At 45.0% G+C, this 19,879-nt stretch overlaps 1 protein-coding gene across 1 annotated transcript in view; it reads left to right on the plus strand.

The window, feature by feature from the left end:
- The window catches only part of LOC124279714 (DIS3-like exonuclease 2), a 31,705-nt gene extending 14,111 nt beyond the window's left edge, over positions 1-17,594 (plus strand). Inside the window, 16 exon segments of the mRNA XM_046715576.1 lie at positions 550-582; positions 689-697; positions 3,623-3,707; positions 4,415-4,565; positions 5,516-5,628; positions 6,577-6,684; positions 6,992-7,060; positions 8,493-8,600; positions 8,698-8,834; positions 10,244-10,295; positions 10,297-10,368; positions 10,864-10,923; positions 11,486-11,572; positions 11,721-11,868; positions 14,265-14,395; positions 17,160-17,594. Of these exon segments, the coding sequence (XP_046571532.1) occupies positions 550-582; positions 689-697; positions 3,623-3,707; positions 4,415-4,565; positions 5,516-5,628; positions 6,577-6,684; positions 6,992-7,060; positions 8,493-8,600; positions 8,698-8,834; positions 10,244-10,295; positions 10,297-10,368; positions 10,864-10,923; positions 11,486-11,572; positions 11,721-11,868; positions 14,265-14,395; positions 17,160-17,429 (1,633 nt within the window). The 3' untranslated portion in view covers positions 17,430-17,594.
- The last annotated feature ends 2,285 nt before the right edge of the window (positions 17,595-19,879 follow it).

A 19,879-nucleotide genomic window follows, 5' to 3' on the forward strand; every position in this document is an offset into this window, starting at 1 on the left:
CCAAGCTCATGTTAGTGCCGGCTACCCTCGCAGGGTCGCAAGGAAAGCGTTGTTACCCTTACCTAGATGACTGGTTGCTCAGCGCTCTAACTCAGCCAGTGAGCCTAGATTCTACCCACACGGTGATAAACATTCTAGTTCAGCTGGGGTGGATCATAAACCTCAAGAAATCCGACCTGGTACCCACCCAGGAATTGTTTATTCTCGGGCCGTGGTTCACAACTCACAAGGGTCTTGTCTCTTTGTCGCCCGACCGGGTCACCAGAGTACGGGAGATGGTGTCTTCGTTCCTTTCCCAGCCCCAGGCACCAGCGCGGACTTGGCTCTGTCTACTGGGTCATATGGCGGCAACTATCTCTGTAGTGTGACGGGTGCGGTTGAGGATGCGCCCTATACAGCAAGCTTTGGCGCGTCTGTGGGCTCACTCGGAGGATCTGGAGCAGTGTCTCACAGTCCCTGGGTGGTTGTCTCTCCACCTACAGTGGTGGACCAATGTCGGGAATCTCTCCAAGGGGGTCCCTTTGGAAATCCCGACGCCAGCTCTTACAGTTCAAACCGATGGGGGGTTGTTCTGGGCAGTCTGTCGGTGTCCAGACTCTGGTCCGAAGCCGTAGCCCGCCTTCACATCACCGTCTTAGAACTGAGAGCTGTGCGGTTGGTTTTCGAGCGCTTCCGGGAGCATGTTCAGGGCCAGGTGGTTCGTCTTCAGTTGGACAACTGTACGGCCATGACGTACATCCTGAAGCAAGGCGGGCACGGTGTCCCTAACGCTCCTTCGGGAGACGTGGGAATTTCTCCTCTGGTGCGACCAGTGCGACTGTCAGGTGATTCCTGTTTATCTCCCTGGGCTGGAGAACAACGCTCTCTCTCGCCGGATCCTGGCCCCGCACGAGTGGATGCTCGACCGGCAGATATTCAGAGTTATCTACCCGTTGTACGGATCGTTCCAGGTGGATCTGTGTGCGTCCAGCGGGACGAATCAGATACCCGTGTTCTGCTCTCGAATACCGGATAAGAGGGCTTTGGCTTCTGACGCCTTCCTGCTGGATTGGTCGGGCAAGGTGCTGTGGGCGTTTCCGCCTCTACCACTCATTCCCTGGGTCCTCGCCCAGCTGTCCACCCAGCCAGCTCGGCTACTTGTGCTACTGGCACCGCTATGGCCGTCACAGAGCTGGTTTCTGGTAATTCTCAGGTTTCTGGCTCAGCCTCCTGTTCTATTACCTTTGCGACCGGACATTCTCACTCAGAACGGCGCGCCATACCCCAATCCAAGGATTCAGTGGGTCACTTGGCCTCTGTCAGGTCTAGCCTCGAAGCACGCGGAATTCCTGCAGCAGTTGCAGACACAATTCTGGCTTCGGGGCGGGATTCGACAAACGTTCAATATGCGCGCTGGTGTTCAGATAGGGGGATCGCAGATCCCTTTTCTGAGGATTTAGTCCAAGTATGAGAGTTTTTGTGAGTTTCTCTCATGAGATTATGGTCGGTTGTGAGTTGGTTTTCCCCCTTACGGTGCTCTTAAATAGATTCACGATGTGGGCAGGGTTTTTTACTTTCGCACTGTGTGCGCTTTGCTTTGCTTAACCTGTGAGGTCAGGTCTCAGTACTTTCCTCCCTGTCGGTTACCCTCCATTCATGCCTCTCGCGGAAGCTTCGGGACACATGACAGGTGAGTGTTGTGGCATCTGTTACATTCTTCCTAACGGTCGCTATTTATATGTACTTTGACAGAATTCCCTCCTCCGTAGCCTCCGGTCTTTGGGAGTCTGAGTAAATGCATATATGTACCCCAAGGACGATCTCTATGAAAAGGAATTAGCTAAACCTGTAGAGGTTTCCAATTCTTTGAAGAGAAGGGCTGTATAATAGATAAAAAAGATTTTTATTTATTGTACAATATTTTTATTAAAACATTGATACAACTGTCACATGACATTTTCAGCCGCAGAAAATGCATATATGTACCCCAAGGACGATTCTCTTCAAAGAATTGGAAACCTCTACAGGTTTAGCTAAATTGTAATTTAAAAAAAAAAAATCACTCATTACTCAGGTATTAAATGTGAATATTAGCAGATTCAAAGACAGGTGAACAGTTAGTATCTTGTCAAGTCACCATGGGCAGCAATGCAGGCTTCAATGTGGCGGGGCATACTACTGATCAAAGAAGTTAGAAAGTCGTGGTCCATGCTGTCCCAATATTGGACCACCTCTTCTTTCTTTTCAGTGATATTTGTCAGATTTTTCCTATTGACACTTTCCTTCATAAGTCCCCAAACATTTTCCATTGGATTTAGGTCAGGGCTATAGCTTGGCCAATCTAATAATGTCATGTTTTGGGTTCGAAACCAGGCCTGTGAATGGTTTGAACGATGTTTTTGGTCGTCCTGCTGGAAAATCCAAAAATTTCCATAGAACACGTGAGCAGATGGAAGTAAATGTCCCTCGAGAACATCTGTGTACCACTCACTGTTAATATTCCCTTTAAATACACAGAGGGGCGTTGCCCCTAACACAGATATGCCACCCCACACGTTAAATTTCGCACTGTACTTTGAACGCTGATACAAAGGTTTTTCAGTTTGTTTGGTCCAGAATTTCAGTGTATTAGGAAACAGCCACGTAGAACTTTCATCTGAGAAAATCACACTGTCCCAGTTACAATTTCTATGCTGTAAGCACCAGTTCAACCTTCGCTCCTTTTGTTCAGGTTTCATGATCGGTGATGAAATTCCTCGACTTTTCTGCCAACCCACTGCATGCAGCTCAGTTCTAATTATCCCCTAACAGACAACCACAGTTCCTCTATCAATCATATCCAGCCTTAAGTTTTCTAAACTCCTTCGTTTGTGTCTAGAAACAAGAATACCAAGCCGCCTCCTGTCACCGACAGTCAATTTTCTGGGCCTACCTACGCCTCCCTGGTGCTCAATGCCATATCCATTTGCAATATTTTTCAAAATACGATAAACAATGGACAAAGGGATGCCTTTTCTACTTGAAATCACTTTAGCTAATCTGATGTCCTTGTTATAATACTCTAAAATCAACTTCCTCTCCTCTAAATCATCCATACTGAGGATCACTGAAAATGTCGTCTGCTAGCAAGTAAACAAAGGTGGATAACTCTTCACAAACTAATGAAAAAGGATTAACGGAGTTGTCTCTCTTGAATGAAACCAAGCACTTGATAGCTGGTCAAGGTTGTTTATACTAGAAATCCAATTAAACATATTCCTGAAATTCTCAATAATTTCTGGTCATGCTATATCAACACACCTGGTGTGGTGAGCTGGGGTCAGGGGTTTCCATGACATTTACGCTGCAATCTGAGATGTGGGGTTGCTCAGCAATAGGCAGGGGCGGATACAGCTTTTTGAGAAAGGTGGGGTGCGCAGTTCATTTTCACCTGTTTTCACAAGAGTTTTAATGGTCATTTAATAAACGTTCAGGACAAAAGTGGGGGTAATGCATGGCAAAGAGACCCGTTGTCCTGAATTACTAACCAAAACAGCTTTGGCTTGAAACTATTTCAAATGATTGTCAGAGTTTGTTAGAAACATTGACCATGCTTGCCAGCTTGCATCAGTGTTCTACTTCTTCTAGACACCTGTCCCGGGAGCCTGGGAGAAGCTGGCCAGATCGAGCCAGAGACTGAGGCCATACTTCTTGAACATAATGTGGAGTCGGATGACTTTCCAGAAGAGGTTGGTGTTCTGGATTTAGACTCACACAGTGTGTCCTGAAAACCATCCCAAAACCAAACAAAAGACGGGGTTGGTGGGCTTGTCCAGTGGGTAAAGCTGGGCAGGTCATGCAGGATATTCTTCAGCTGATAAGGGTGTCGTGGTAGCATTGTCATTAAAGCATTTGCTTATCATGGTGTAAGGCTCAGGTTCTTTTCCCAACATGGGTACCATGTGTGAAGCCCATTTCATCAATCTGTTCTTTTGAAGACTTCTTATCTTCTTATATATAAGTTATTGTAAGCATGCACTATAATCTAAATCTAAATTAAATCTAATTTTATAAAAAAATATATTTACAGATCTTGTTCTTGGAGAAACCATAGAGAACTGTTTTGTGAATATGATGATAATATTGAGATCCACGTTTGTTCAAAACATTACTGTTTGCACACCCTGCACAAGGTAACAGAAATAGTTCCTGACTTTGTAACTGAATCATATCAGTTTTTCTGTAAGTCACTATACTGTGGACTCTCTTTGTCTCAAACCTGAGGGAAGATGTACTCTGCTACTGCCACACTGTGTAAACTGTTGATACCATGCAATGATTAGATTTGGTTCTATTTGATTATAAATGTTATGGCTGTCATTGCTGACTTTTCAAACTGACAGTATGTCCACACAGTATACTCCGACATCAAGATGTGATGTTGATGATGTTACAGGTGCTGACATGTCTACCTGCCTCCCCATGGGTTATTCCAGAATCTGAATTTGAATATCGGAACGATTTACGGAGACAGTGTATCTTCACAATAGATCCAGCAACTGCCAGAGATCTGGATGATGCTGTGTCTATAGAGGAACTTGAGAATGGTAAGTAATGGTGTGAAATCTGGAACTCCTAGGGCGTGTGTTGTGTTGCAGTGAATATGATGCTTCACTCATGAATGTAGCTAGTTTCAACGGATGCTTATTCATGATGGTTTTCTATTTGAGAGCCTTTTCCAAGCTTATCCCTAATGAGCAGCAAAAGTCGCTGAATGATCAAAGACAGTGCCAGCATCCACAAGTTCTGGATTGCAATTCAAGTTGAGCTGATTTTCATCCTTGGTTTCTTCATGATAGCCAACTCATGTTCACTCAAGTGGTGACTGTCTACAGGCTGTGTCCTTTGTTGTTCCTCCTGCATAGGGATGACAAGCTGAAAGTAACTGAAAGTATATTATAACCAATGATAAACAAAACTCACTGATATATTCCCATTTAGTAGAGGGGGTAAAGAAAACCAAATTATTACTCACCCATTGAAGAAGTCACTGTTTAATAATTTTACAATGTTATTACATATTGTGTAATATGGTGTATTGTGTAATAACATCGCGTGATGCCATACGTATGACGTTAAAGTGGTTTACAGTTATGACATCACAATGCTAATACCTCTTTCACAAAGGTACTAGACCTTGCTTGATTCGCGGAAAGCTGAGAGTCATCACACTCGTTGAATTCTTAGGACAGAAGTACTTCGCTCGAAATTATTTTGCTAATGTTGGTTGAGTAATAAATAAAATACTAAACTATGTCCCGTGTAATACCAAATTTATGAAACTCGTGAATGGTAGTGGTATCTAACTCGTTTTCGCTCGTTAGATACCAAACCGTTCACTCGTTTCATAAATATGGTATTATACATCGGGACATCGTTTAGTATTCTCTATTTACATGGCATGGCAATTATTCAATAACACTAAAGATGAACCTCAAAAGACCTCATCATAAGTCTCTAGTCATTAAAACATGGATGTATTTCTTCCTGTGTGTAGGCTGCTTAAAAGTTGGGGTGCACATAGCTGATGTCAGCTTCTTCCTGGAGGAAGGAACACCTCTGGACATAAAGGCAGCCAGCCGGGCAACCAGTGTGTACTTGGTCCAGAAAGTAAGTCAGGCCACCAGTGTGTACTTGGTCCAGAAAGTAAGTCAGGCAACCAGTGTGTACTTGGTCCAGAAAGTAAGTCAGGCCACCAGTGTGTACTTGGTCCAGAAAGTAAGTCAGGCCACCAGTGTGTACTTGGTCCAGAAAGTAAGTCAGGCCACCAGTGTGTACTTGGTCCAGAAAGTAAGTCAGGCCACCAGTGTGTACTTGGTCCAGACAGTAAGTCAGGCCACCAGTGTGTACTTGGTCCAGAAAGTAAGTCAGGCCACCAGTGTGTACTTGGTCCAGAAAGTCAGTCAGGCTGCCAGTGTGTACTTGGTCCAGAAAGTAAGTCAGTCAGGTCACCAGTGTGTACTTGGTCCAGAAAGTAAGTCAGGCTACCAGTGTGTACTTGGTCCAGAAAGTAAGTCAGGCCACCAGTGTGTACTTGGTCCAGAAAGTAAGTCAGGCCACCAGTGTGTACTTGGTCCAGAAAGTAAGTCAGGCCACCAGTGTGTACTTGGTCCAGAAAGTAAGTCAGGCTGCCAGTGTGTACTTGGTCCAGAAAGTAAGTCAGGCCGCCAGTGTGCACTTGGTCCAGAAAGTAAGTCAGGCCACCAGTGTGTACTTGGTCCAGAAAGTCAGTCAGGCTGCCAGTGTGTACTTGGTCCAGAAAGTAAGTCAGTCAGGTCACCAGTGTGTACTTGGTCCAGAAAGTAAGTCAATCAGGCCACCAGTGTGTACTTGGTCCAGAAAGTAAGTCGGTCAGGCCACTGGTGTGTACTTGGTCCAGAAAGTAAGTCAGGCTGCCAGTGTGTACTTGGTCCAGAAAGTAAGTCAGTCATTGAGCTGTGTGTACAGAGTGTTGTTCATGTTGTAGGTGGTACCAGTGTTGCCACGACTACAGAGTGTTGTTCATGTTGTAGGTGGTACCAATGTTGCCACGACTACAGAGTGTTGTTCATGTTGTAGGTGGTACCAATGTTGCCACGACTGCTTTGTGAGGAACTCTGCAGCTTGAACCCAGACCAGGACAGGCTGACCTTTTCTGTCATCTGGACAATGGATGCCAATGGCGAGGTATATGATCACGCACATCTTGCAAAGACACACATCTTTGTACAGACACTCAAATCTTTGAACAACCACTTACAGCTTGTACAGGCACATATCTTTGTACAGATTCTCACATCTGTGTACAGGTGCACATCTTTGTACAGACACTCAAATCTTTGAACAACCACTTACATCTTGTACAGACACATATCTTTGTACAGATGCTCACATCTTTGTACAGACGCTCACATCTTGTTCATTCACTTTGTATTTGTTATTGTGGTCACCTTTGAGAGTTTAAGAGAGTTATGGAAAGTCTGTTTTGTTCCAGATAGAAGATGAATGGTTTGGCAGGACTGTCATCAGGTCCTGTGTGAAGCTGAGCTATGATCATGCACAGGTACATCAAATTACATTGTCTAGTAAGGAGTTGTTTCCCTTGCTTGTATAGTTAGCTCCCCTGAATCAAATTCAAGTCATCTCTTGTTGTTGTTCATTGGCTGTCCTTCAATCTAAATAATGTTCTTGTCTGTCTATCAGGTCTGTTCAATCCTTCAGGCCTCCAGAGCTGATACTTTCCCAGAAATGTCAGCTATGATGTCTTCACAACCTCCTCACAGGCTTTTGATTTGTTTATATATATGGCTATCATATTTACAAAATAAAAGATTAGGTTCCATATTAGAAACCACATATTAGACCCTATTAGATACTAGCCTGACTCTGTGTTGCATCACATTATTTGTTTACAGTAGGGAGCAATGACAGAAAATACTTTTTCGCATATAGTTGTGATGGAAACTGAACTTCAAACCAGAGGCCCAGATAAGCTGCGTATCCGGGTAAGATACGCATAGAAAATTTCCAACTACGCATTGAAAAATAATTGTTGCGTACCAATTACGCATTTAAAATGTTAGATAAGCAAAAAGTTTAAAACAAATGCGTACGGAATATATTTATAAAATTCCCTTGCATAATGAAAAAGACATCGATTGCTATCAAGTTGTACTGTTAGTATAGGATTAGTGTTGTACTGTCAGTACAGGATAAGTGATTTTTTATGAAATCGTTTCCATTATATTTAAATTGGTTTCGATTAGGTATGACATAAGGCAGAACATACCTGCTTAGTAAACTTATTCAATGACATAATACTTAGGTGAGTAAAATGACTGAAATACGCACATATTTGAAAGCAGTGGGTAAAGGAAAATAAAATACCCACTCAACATTCACAATATCCACTCCAATAAAATAGAGTGGGTACAGTACCCACATGAGCTAAAGCTTATCTGGAGCTCTGCTTCAAACAAATAGTTTGAGGAACATTAGGTGAGGATGGTCCAGCAGAAGTTTCACAGTCTTACATTGTGTGACATCTGTGAATGATGGACCAGTCTTGTAGCCAGTTTCACAAGTGTGTCAAAGCCAGAACAGTTATTGCCTGTGTAGTGGAGGTGAGGGCCAGTGTCTGACAGGCTCTCCTGGAGGGTCCTCCTTCTTGATGCAAGTACATGACCCTTTGACCCCTGGTAAAAACGTGTGCTGATGTTTACTGTGGAAAGACTCCTAATAGCTCCTCCTGTCATTCTGTTAAGACTGCAATTTGGCATTTTCATGATCTGAAATGAAGAAGAATATTAGAAAATCAATTGAAAATAGTTAAACATTGAACCATTCAACAGCACTATGAATACTACAGAAATGTCTGCTTTCAGAGATTTTAAATATGTTCTTCAGCATATACTTTCACCTTGTCAGTGATACATTTCTTTCTTGATAATGGGAAATGGCAAAGTAAAAGCATTTTTGTGATAAATTGATTGCAGGGGTTCATAGAGAATCCAGATCGTGAGTGGAGCCAGGAAGAGTTACCTCCCATCACCAATGGGTTTGTGGTTGAAGACATCCGGAAGCGAGTGCTGCAGCTTGATAAGGTAGGATATTACTGCTAGACACTCGGATCTGGCATCTGATACACATCTGTTAGTCAAGAGAATTAAGACGAGTATATAACAATAATTTATTTTCCAGATTGCCAAGTGCTTGCGGAAGAAGCGGTTTGACAGTGGTGCTCTGCGTCTGGACCAAGTGAAGCTGACTTTTTCCCTTGACAAGGATTCTGGGATGCCCAATGGCTACTCTGTTTACGAGCAGAAAGATAGCAACAGGTAAATGTTTAAGGTGACTATAGGGTAGTTACAGCAGCAGGTAGATGGCAGACAGATGTCTGATGGTGTCAGGTGGGATATGGATAAAACTCTTCTATATGGTCACCATAGTAGGTGACTGAAACTATAGGGTAGTTACAGCAGCAGGTAGATGGCAGACAGATGTCTGATGGTGTATGGATAAAACAGGTGTAGGTGACTGAACCTATAGGGGATAAAACTGTCTTCTCTTCTATATATAGTAGGTCACCATAGTAGGTGACTGAAACTATAGGGTAGTTACAGCAGCAGGTAGATGGCAGACAGATGTCTGATGGTGTCAGGTGGGATATGGATAAAACTCTCTATATGGTCACCATAGGTGCAGCAGGTAGATGGTGGAATAAGTTAAAGCAGGTATAGGTATGGATAAAACTCATATGGTAGTAGTGACTGAACCTATAGGGTAGTTACAGCAGCAGGTAGATGGCAGACAGATGTCTGATGGTGTCAGGTGGGGTCACCATAGTAGGTGACTGAACCTATATATGGATAAAACTCTTCTATATGGTCACCATAGTAGGTGACTGAACCTATAGGGTAGTTACAGCAGCAGGTAGATGGCAGACAGATGTCTGATGGTGTCAGGTGGAACGTGGAGAACCCTCTTCTATATGGACACCATAGTAGGTGACTGAAACTATAGGGTAGTTACAATGAGTGAGTGACTATGAAAGTACAACATTTCACCACAATTGTAATTTTGTTGAAGTTGAAAGCAGATCAGTCTCATTAAAATCAGAGCATAGATTTTGCTGCTGCTGGCCAAAGATCCCATTAAGTCTTACAGCAGAATGACTTATCATTCGACCAATCAGAGCACTGCTTGCCAGATGGGAAAGTGACAGACATTCTAGAATTTTCTTTTGTTCCATGTTCAAATTTTGAATCAGTTCTGTTCAAAGCATAGTCTGGTATGGAAATGAAGGTTTAAAACTATCGACATATAGCTCAAGAGAGCTATTTTCTGGTTAACTAATATTGACTTCTTGTTAGTCATTTCATTGGTCAGTCAAAGGTGAAAGGTCATTCTCAAGTCACCCCCTATTGAGATTCCACTTCTTTGTTTCGTGAAAGTGAGAACAAAAATTAGTTTTAAATGAAATTTACAAATTCTTTGACTTTTCTGTAGTTCTGTGGATGTATGTGTTGTTTTGCCCAGACAGTTGAAACATGTTGTATCTCATGTTGTTCTGGTCCAGGAAAACAACATTCAGAGGCTAGTGCAGTTCTGGTCAAGGAACTGTTGTCTTTGATGGAGTAGTAGTGACTGGTTAACTGCTTCATCAAGTATATTTCACATGGTGTTTGCATAAAGAGATTGGTTTATACGGAGAAAAGATCTTTTGAAAACATTTGATTACTTCCAGGTTGATCGAGGAGTTCATGCTATTGGCTAATATGGCGGTGGCCCACAAGATATAACGACAGCTACCCACAAAAGGCTGTGCTCCGACGCCACCCTCCACCACAGTCCAAGATGGTGGATGACCTGGTAAGTCCTCGATACATCTCAGTGTAATACCATAGGAGTCCCAGCTGCTTATTTCAAGGGTTCTTACAGGAAGTATGAGGGTCTCGTAGAGAGGTGAAATAGTGTAGTGTACAGAGCCGTTATATTAATTACAGGAACCTCATATTTCTTGTCAAGAAGTTTGTTCAATGAATATCATTGTGCATCCTTCAGGACACAGTGTTATGTTTGTCTGCATCCATTCTGTATGCTTGTGTGTAGTGGGTGGACAGCTTGTGTGTAGTGGGTGGACAGTTGGTGTGACTGAAGCCTATGTGGCATGCGGCATGCGGGTCCTGTTCTTGAGAAAAAAGGATCCAACAAGCCCACCTCAATAAAGTCATAATACCTGGCTTGAGTTGTACTTGCATATCAATCAGATATTATTAAATTGCCAAACTTGGACAGTGTATATTCACCTTCTCTCACAGATTGTTCATGTTATTTGTGTTAAACAGCGTGACTGGTGTGTTTCAGAAAGACCTGTGTGAGCAGCTGGGGTTGGCGGTCGACCTGTCCAACAGTCAGACATGGCAGGTAGGTGTGTCTGCTGGCTGCACACACAAACACACTTCTTCATACAGTGTTTGAATATAAAGTGGACACAACAGACACAATCTTTGTCCATGATCATTTAGACCTTTAAGTCACTGGAAGTAATCGTGACTTCTTACTGCTTGTCCATGGTGGAAGATATTCACTCTGACCCTTTCTGAAGTACACAATGAAGGGAGGACCTTGAAAAACAAGTGACTTCACGCATAGACTAATGATGCATGCAGTCAACGGCTTGGTGTCATGATCTAGCAATCTACTTTAGCACTAAACCCTCATGTTTACCTTTAAACAACATCCATGAATACTCTTGGACCAAGCATTTGAAATATCTCCTGATAGACTGACAACAAGCTATGACATTTTCTCTACATTATATGCTCACATGGTGTAAATATTTTCTGCAAATAAGCCCAGAACTCTTCCCAGTAAGAGTTAGCTTGAAGCCTGAGATCTTAGTTTGAGAAAGTGATAGAACTAAAACATTGTTTATTGCCTGTAGTTCCTGTTGTCATGGTTACCAGACTGTATATGTCTGTTGCAGCAATCTCTCAGCAGCTACCAAGGCACTGATGAGTTCTCGGCAGCGAGAATGCAGGTACTGGTGGCTCTCAGCTCTAAACCTATGCAGGTAAGTTTCTGAAGTTAACAGAAGTGTGGTGGTATAGAATGGAGGAATACATTGAGCTGGCTTGATGAGTACTCCTGACTTCTGCTCTGACCATACTTTCCTCTAATCTTCTAACAGAGTGTTAATTGTAACTCACCTTGTGTTTCAGAATGCCAAGTATTTCTGTAGTGGCATGATTGCCGACCCTGCGGTGTACCACCACTACGCACTCAACGTTCCGCTGTACACACACTTCACGTCCCCCATCCGACGCTACGCAGACGTCCTGGTGCACCGACTGCTGGCCTCCTCTCTGAGTAAGATCAGATTCATGGCTTATACTAGCATGTCACAACCATATCATCCATTCTGTGAACTAAACACAATCATCATCCATTCTGACTGCCTCCTGGGTGTAGTGGTTAGAGCGGAAGGTTGCAGGTTCGATTCCCGGCCGCATCATACCAAATGACGTTAAAATGTGGTACTTGTTGGTCCCTGCCTGGCTCTCGGCATTAATGGGTACAGCATGGTGGCTTGGAGTCAGTATAATGTGTCTGAGTGGGGTATTCATGGTTAACAGGGTGGTGGGGTAGTCAAGTGGTTAAAGCATTCGCTCGTCACGCTGAAGACCCGGGTTCAATTCCCCACTTGGGTACAATGTGTGAAGCCCATTTCTGGTGTTCCCTGCTGTGATATTGCTAAAAGTGGTGTAAAACTTAACCCACTCACTCACTCAATATTCATGCTTAACTGTGGCTTGGTATCTCAGTGAGCTGGCACTATAAAATCAGCTTAAGTGTGGGCTAGTACAAGCAGCCACACTTACACACGCATGCACATCGTCATGTGAGCAAAGTGTTCTGAAGTAAGATGTTAAACCCCATTTCATCCTACCTCACCTCATCATCCATTCTTATGAACTAAACACAATCATATCATCTACTCTTGGGGTGAAGGGGTAGCTTAGTGGTTAAAGCGTTTACTTGTCATGCCAAAGGCCCCAGTTCGATACTCCACATGGGTACAATGTGTGAAGCCCATTTCTGGTGTTCCCCACCTTGATATTGCTAAAAGTGGCGTAAAACTAAACTCACTCACTCATCCAGTCCTATGAATGAAACATAATTGTATCATCCATTCTTATGAACCAAACAATCACATCATCCATTCTTGGGAACCAAACAATCACATCATCCATTCTTGGGAACCAAACAATCACATCATCCATTCTTGGGAACCAAACAATCACATCATCCATTCTTATGAACCAAACAATCACATCATCCATTCTTATGAACCAAACAATCACATCATCCATTCTTGGGAACCAAACAATCACATCATCCATTCTTGGGAACCAAACAATCACATCATCATCTTGGGGACAAACAATTCATCCATTCTTGGGAACCAAACAATCACATCATCCATTCTTGGGAACCAAACAATCACATCATCCATTCTTATGAACCAAACAATCACATCATCCATTCTTGGGAACCAAACAATCACATCATCCATTCTTGGGAACCAAACAATCACATCATCCATTCTTATGAACCAAACAATCACATCATCCATTCTTATGAACCAAACAATCACATCATCCATTCTTGGGAACCAAACAATCACATCATCCATTCTTGGGAACCAAACAATCACATCATCCATTCTTATGAACCAAACAATCACATCATCCATTCTTGGGAACCAAACAATCACATCATCCATTCTTGGGAACCAAACAATCACATCATCCATTCTTGGGAACCAAACAATCACATCATCCATTCTTATGAACCAAACAATCACATCATCCATTCTTATGAACCAAACAATCACATCATCCATTCTTGGGAACCAAACAATCACATCATCCATTCTTGGGAACCAAACAATCACATCATCCATTCTTATGAACCAAACAATCACATCATCCATTCTTGGGAACCAAACAATCACATCATCCATTCTTATGAACCAAACAATCACATCATCCATTCTTATGAACCAAACAATCACATCATCCATTCTTATGAACCAAACAATCACATCATCCATTCTTGGGAACCAAACAATCACATCATCCATTCTTGGGAACCAAACAATCACATCATCCATTCTTGGGAACCAAACAATCACATCATCCATTCTTGGGAACCAAACAATCACATCATCCATTCTTATGAACCAAACAATCACATCATCCATTCTTGGGAACCAAACAATCACATCATCCATTCTTGGGAACCAAACAATCACATCATCCATTCTTATGAACCAAACAATCACATCATCCATTCTTATGAACCAAACAATCACATCATCCATTCTTTGGAACCAAACAATCACATCATCCATTCTTGGGAACCAAACAATCACATCATCCATTCTTGGGAACCAAACAATCACATCATCCATTCTTGAAAAAGAAAATGATCATGCCATCCAGTCTTATGAAACAAACACAATCATACCATCCATATTTTATAATATTGGAAATAAAGAAAGTCTGTCAAAACAATGTGTTGTGTCACTGAGGTGTTGAGATATTATAAACATTTGAAATTATCATAGATTTGTGTAAATGTTGCTCAGACTCGGCATGGCCTATGTCCACCAGAAAAATGTATCTCGCTATTTCTTGCTCCACCTTGGTGATGTGTTCAGTGTTGATGTGGGAATCTGTAGCCATTGGTGATATTTTCAGAGTACTGCCAAGAGACCAGCAAGGACCACCGTCTGCTGCACAAGCAGGCTGACCACTGTAACGACAAGAAGTACATGTCCAAGAGGGTGCAGGAGATGAGCTCCGACATGTTCTTTGCTGCATTTGTCAAGGTGGGGGATATTTGTGTAATGTTGGACCTGTGTGCATGCAAAGTTTCATTAAGAATGAGAAACAGTTTATGAATTCTGTCCCAGAAACGATCCCTAATCCCCAACCCAAGTCAAAATTGTTGCCATGAAAAATGTAAACAGAATAGTTGAATAAAATCTTAGGTAACAAAACTGAACCAGTTAAAGGCAGGTTACTTTAAGAAAAAGGAATTATGAGCTCTGGAAACGAAATGTGACAAGAGATGGGAGATGGGATGAAGAGATGGGAAGATGGGCATCAGAGAGAAGGGGCATGGGGTGATCTAGAGATGGGAAGATGGGCATCAGAGAGAAGGGGCATGGGGTGATCTAGAGAGGGGAAGATGGGCATCACAGACAAGGGACATGGGGTGATCTAGAGAGGGGAAGATGGGCATCACAGACAAGGGGCATGGGGTGATCTAGAGAGGGGAAGATGGGCATCACAGACAAGGGACATGGTGTGATCTAGAGAGGGGAAGATGGGCATCACAGAGAAGGGGCATGGGGTGATCTAGAGAGGGGAAGATGAGCATCACAGAAAAGGGACATGGGGTGATCTAGAGATGGGGAGATGGGCATCAGAGACAAGGGGCATGGGGTGATCTAGAGATGGGGAGATGGGCATCAGAGACAAGGGGCATGGGGTGATCTAGAGATGGGAAGATGGGCATCACAGAGAAGGGGCATGGGGTGATCTAGAGATGGGGAGATGGGCATCAGAGACAAGGGGCATGGGGTGACCTAGAGATGGGAAGATGGGCATCACAGAGAAGGGGCATTGGGTGATCTAGAGAGGGGAAGATGGGCATCACAGAGAAGGGACATGGGGTGACCTAGAGATGGGGAGATGGGCATCAGAGACAAGGGGCATGGGGTGATCTAGAGAGGGGAAGATGGGCATCACAGAGAAGGGGCATGGGGTGATCTAGAGAGGGGAAGATGGGCATCACAGAGAAGGGACATGGGGTGACCTAGAGATGGGAAGATGAGCATCAGAGAGAAGGGGCATGGGGTGATCTAGAGATGGGAAGATGAGCATCACAGACAAGGGGCATGGGGTGATCTAGAGAGGGGAAGAAGGGCATCACAGAGAAGGGACATGGGGTGACCTAGAGATGGGGAGATGGGCATCAGAGACAAGGGGCATGGGGTGATCTAGAGAGGGGAAGATGGGCATCACAGACAAGGGGCATGGGGTGATCTAGAGAGGGGAAGATGGGCATCACAGAGAAGGGACATGGGGTGACCTAGAGATGGGAAGATGAGCATCAGAGAGAAGGGGCATGGGGTGATCTAGAGATGGGAAGATGAGCATCACAGACAAGGGGCATGGGGTGATCTAGAGAGGGGAAGAAGGGCATCACAGAGAAGGGACATGGGGTGATCTAGAGATGGGAAGATGGGCATCAGAGACAAGGGGCATGGGGTGATCTATAGATGGGAAGAAGGGCATCACAGACAAGGGGCATGGGGTGATCTAGAGAGGGGAAGATGGGCATCACAGACAAGGGGCATGGGGTGATCTAGAGATGGGAAGATGGGCATCAGAGAGAAAGGACATGGGGTGATCTAGAGAGGGGAAGATGAGCATCACAGACAAGGGGCATGGGGTGATCTAGAGAGGGGAAGATGGGCATCACAGACAAGGGGCATGGGGTGATCTAGAGATGGGAAGATGGGCATCACAGAGAAAGGACATGGGGTGATCTAGAGAGGGGAAGATGGGCATCACAGAGAAGGGGCATGGTTTGATCAAGAGAGGGGAAGATGAGCATCAGAGAGAAGGGGCATGGGGTGATCTAGAGATGGGAAGATGGGCATCACAGAGAAGGGGCATGTGGTGATCTAGAGATGGGAAGATGGGCATCACAGACAAGGGGCATGGGGTGATCTAGAGATGGGAAGATGGGCATCAGAGACAAGGGGCATGGGGTGATCTAGAGAGGGGAAGAAGGGCATCACAGACAAGGGGCATGGGGTGATCTAGAGAGGGGAAGATGAGCATCACAGACAAGGGGCATGGGGTGATCTAGAGATGGGAAGATGGGCATCAGAGACAAGGGGCATGGGGTGATCTAGAGATGGGAAGAAGGGCATCACAGACAAGGGGCATGGTTTGATCTAGAGAGGGGAAGATGGGCATCACAGAGAAGGGACATGGGGTGATCTAGAGATGGGAAGATGAGCATCAGAGAGAAGGGGCATGGGGTGATCTAGAGAGGGGAAGATGAGCATCACAGACAAGGGGCATGTGGTGATCTAGAGAGGGGAAGATGGGCATCAGAGAGAAGGGGCATGGGGTGATCTAGAGAGGGGAAGATGGGCATCACAGACAAGGGGCATGTGGTGATCTAGAGAGGGGAAGATCGGCTTCACAGAGAAGGGGCATGGTTTGATCTAGAGAGGGGAAGATGGGCATCACAGACAAGGGGCATGGGGTGATCTAGAGAGGGGAAGATGGGCATCAGAGACAAGGGGCATGGGGTGATCTAGAGAGGGGAAGATGGGCATCACAGAGAAGGGGCATGGTTTGATCTAGAGAGGGGAAGATGGGCATCACAGAGAAGGGGCATGGTTTGATCTAGGGAGGGGAAGATGGGCATCAGAGAGAAGGGGCATGGTTTGATCTAGAGAGGCATCACAGACAAGGGGCATGGGGTGATCCAGAGAGGGAAGATGTTCATGGTGGACAGGAGGTAATCTGACTGGCTGACCTTCAACATGACTGTGGTTTTGTTTGCAGGAGGTTGGCCCCTTTGAAGAGCAGGCGATGATAATGGGGGTGATGGATCATTCCTTTGATGTCTTCATTCTCAAGTTTGGAGTCTCCAAGCGTATCTACTGTGATGTAAGTAGGCGCCATATTTCAGGCAGCTGGAACATACATGTCACCAGTGATTGCATTCTCTTCCTACAGAGGTTACTTGTCATATCTTCTACGAACATCTGTTCTAATACGTCCCTTTCATGGTGTGGGTGTTCAGGATTTGTGATTGGTTGCAATCAGATTTAGTTGTGCAATCAGTGACGTTGTTTCAAAAGTGATCATTCGCAAGGTCTTTGTAATTTCTGTATGCTTCGGGAAAACTAAAACCTCTTCCCCTGCACGATGCTCAAACGTTTCTTAAAGACAGAACTCAGTCATATAAATAGCGGATCAATGGCGTCTCCATCGTGCTCGTTGACGGACAAGCTTGCCATAAAATGTCACAGTTTTTCCTTATCCTGACTCATGCTCTTTTTTCAAACGCTTGTCTTCTTCTTCTTGCGAACATGCTCTTTTGCTTGTGGAACACTTGTATCTCCACTAATTGAAGCTCCTTCAATGTAAAATCACTAATTAGTACTCAGCACGAGTTACCTCCCTTCCACAAGCCGGGAGCGAGGGCCCACCTCCACCCATGTGCCTCACTCTCTCCTTCTTAGCCCAGTGAGCTGGGCGTGAGAGCACCTGTGTCTCCGACACACTATATCCTTTGATTATATTTAGTTAGTTACCTCGTATTATAGACATCTATAGAGGTTTAGCTAGTATCCTTCAACAATTATATATTGATATTTAGTCGTGTTTCTACTGTTTATTCACGGGGCCGTGTTTGTTTCAGTGGATTACGTTGATAAAAATTCTGTTCTGTTGCAGATTCGTTTTTATTCTGCTGCTGATCCGCATTTAATATGCCCTAGTTGTACTGCGCCATGTTCATTTTATTCCGTTGCAGTTCGCGGTACTAATTTATCCATTTCTGCCTTTAATAAATAATTACTTTGCGTTTGAGGCAGCGCAGCGCAGATAGGTCGCGTATGCAGAGTCTAGCCATGACTGATACACCTGAACCCCTCGCCAGTCTACTGCTGTTGAATTCGACCCGCTCCGTCTGGTGTTCGCTAGAGTGGTGGAGAGGCGTGGGGCGTAGTCCGCCCGCCTCCAAGAGCGTCCTGCTTCCCCAGACATCCCATCGTCGCGGCGAAGACTAGAGTTTTTCTACTGCATCTCAAGCGACCTCTGAGGGAAATCAGCGAAGTCTACTTGAACTTTCTCAGCGAGATTGTTCCCGTCGCGAGATTTGGGCCTGTATGATGATCAGCCGATCATCATACCTGATAATACATCAAAGAATGACCGATGTCGGCAACAGTGATGTCAGCGCCAGATCAACATGCAGCCTGATGTACCAGCGCTGATATTCTATGATCTTCCTGAGGGTCCGTCGCTACCAACACTCAGCGCAGACTTAGCACCCCAGGGCAGCGTCGACCTCTGAGGGAAATCAGCGAAGTCTACTAGGACTTTCTCAGCGAGATTGTTCCAGCCGCTGAACTGGGCCTCTCGATGATCAGCTGATCATCATCCCGGCGTCGCCACAAGAAGCGACCGGAGACAGCTACAGTGACATCAGCAGAGATCGCCATGCAGCCTGATGTCTCTACACTGGCGTCAGGCGACTTCCCTGAGGGTCCCGCCGCTAACATCGCAGAGAGGGCACCGACTAATTAAATCGCAGACCATCCCAGATGAACTGTTGCGGCAAATCATGATCATGATGGAGGGCCACCACAGACTGGGAAGCAGCCAGCCCAAGGCCGAGCCTTGCGAAGGTTCCAGCGCAGAGCGACACCCCAGAGGCACCCCATCAGCGTAGCAGCCACGACGAAGCCACCTTCGCGAAGGAAGTCGCAGACCACCTCCACGAAGGACCCAGATGTACAGCCTTCGCGAAGGCGGGATAGATCATCACATTCCTCGGCTTCATCCCTAGATGCGGACTCAGACCGTCAGACCTCACGGAAGCCTTCGCGAAGGTCAAATCGCCGTTCCCCAGGACCGGACGCAGAGGAAGCTTCGCGAAGGCCTTCGCGAAGGACACCTGACTACACGAGAGCTTCGCGAAGCTATCAACATTCTCCTCACAGGTCTCCGAGAAGGTCAACCCATAGGCGCGCAGTTCACCAACCACGATCTCCGCGCCGTTAACGGCGCCCGATCTCCTCGTACATCACCACGTCGATCGTCTCACAGGTCACCACACAAGTCTGCACACAAGTCTACAGTCAGGTCTCCCCGAGCGTCACCCGACATAGAGATAGAAATACACAGTCCACCATCAGAAGAGCATCAACCTCTCATCAGTGATGCTGGGATAGAAAATGATGGAGGCATCATTTTCTCAGGCGCTGAGATCACGATATTGGATGGTAAACAACCTAGATCTCTCTTCACCTTCCAAGAGTGGCAACTTCGGCGCGAACATACCTGATAAAGGAAGGCGAGGCAGGCGCCATCACCTTACCTCCAATCGACTTCGATTGCTGCGGTGCCACAGTATGTGGACACAGCCTACCATAAAGCCATAACAGTTCAAGCGCCAGAAGTATGTTATTGGCATTAATAGATCTAGAACGATCAATGAGATTCTTATCACCAGATTTCGCGTGACACGACTTCTGAAGATGATAGGATGATCT

The sequence above is a fragment of the Haliotis rubra genome, unplaced genomic scaffold (assembly GCF_003918875.1).
Source record: "Haliotis rubra isolate DU_JTF1 unplaced genomic scaffold, ASM391887v1 Scf255, whole genome shotgun sequence".
NCBI lineage: Eukaryota > Metazoa > Mollusca > Gastropoda > Lepetellida > Haliotidae > Haliotis > Haliotis rubra.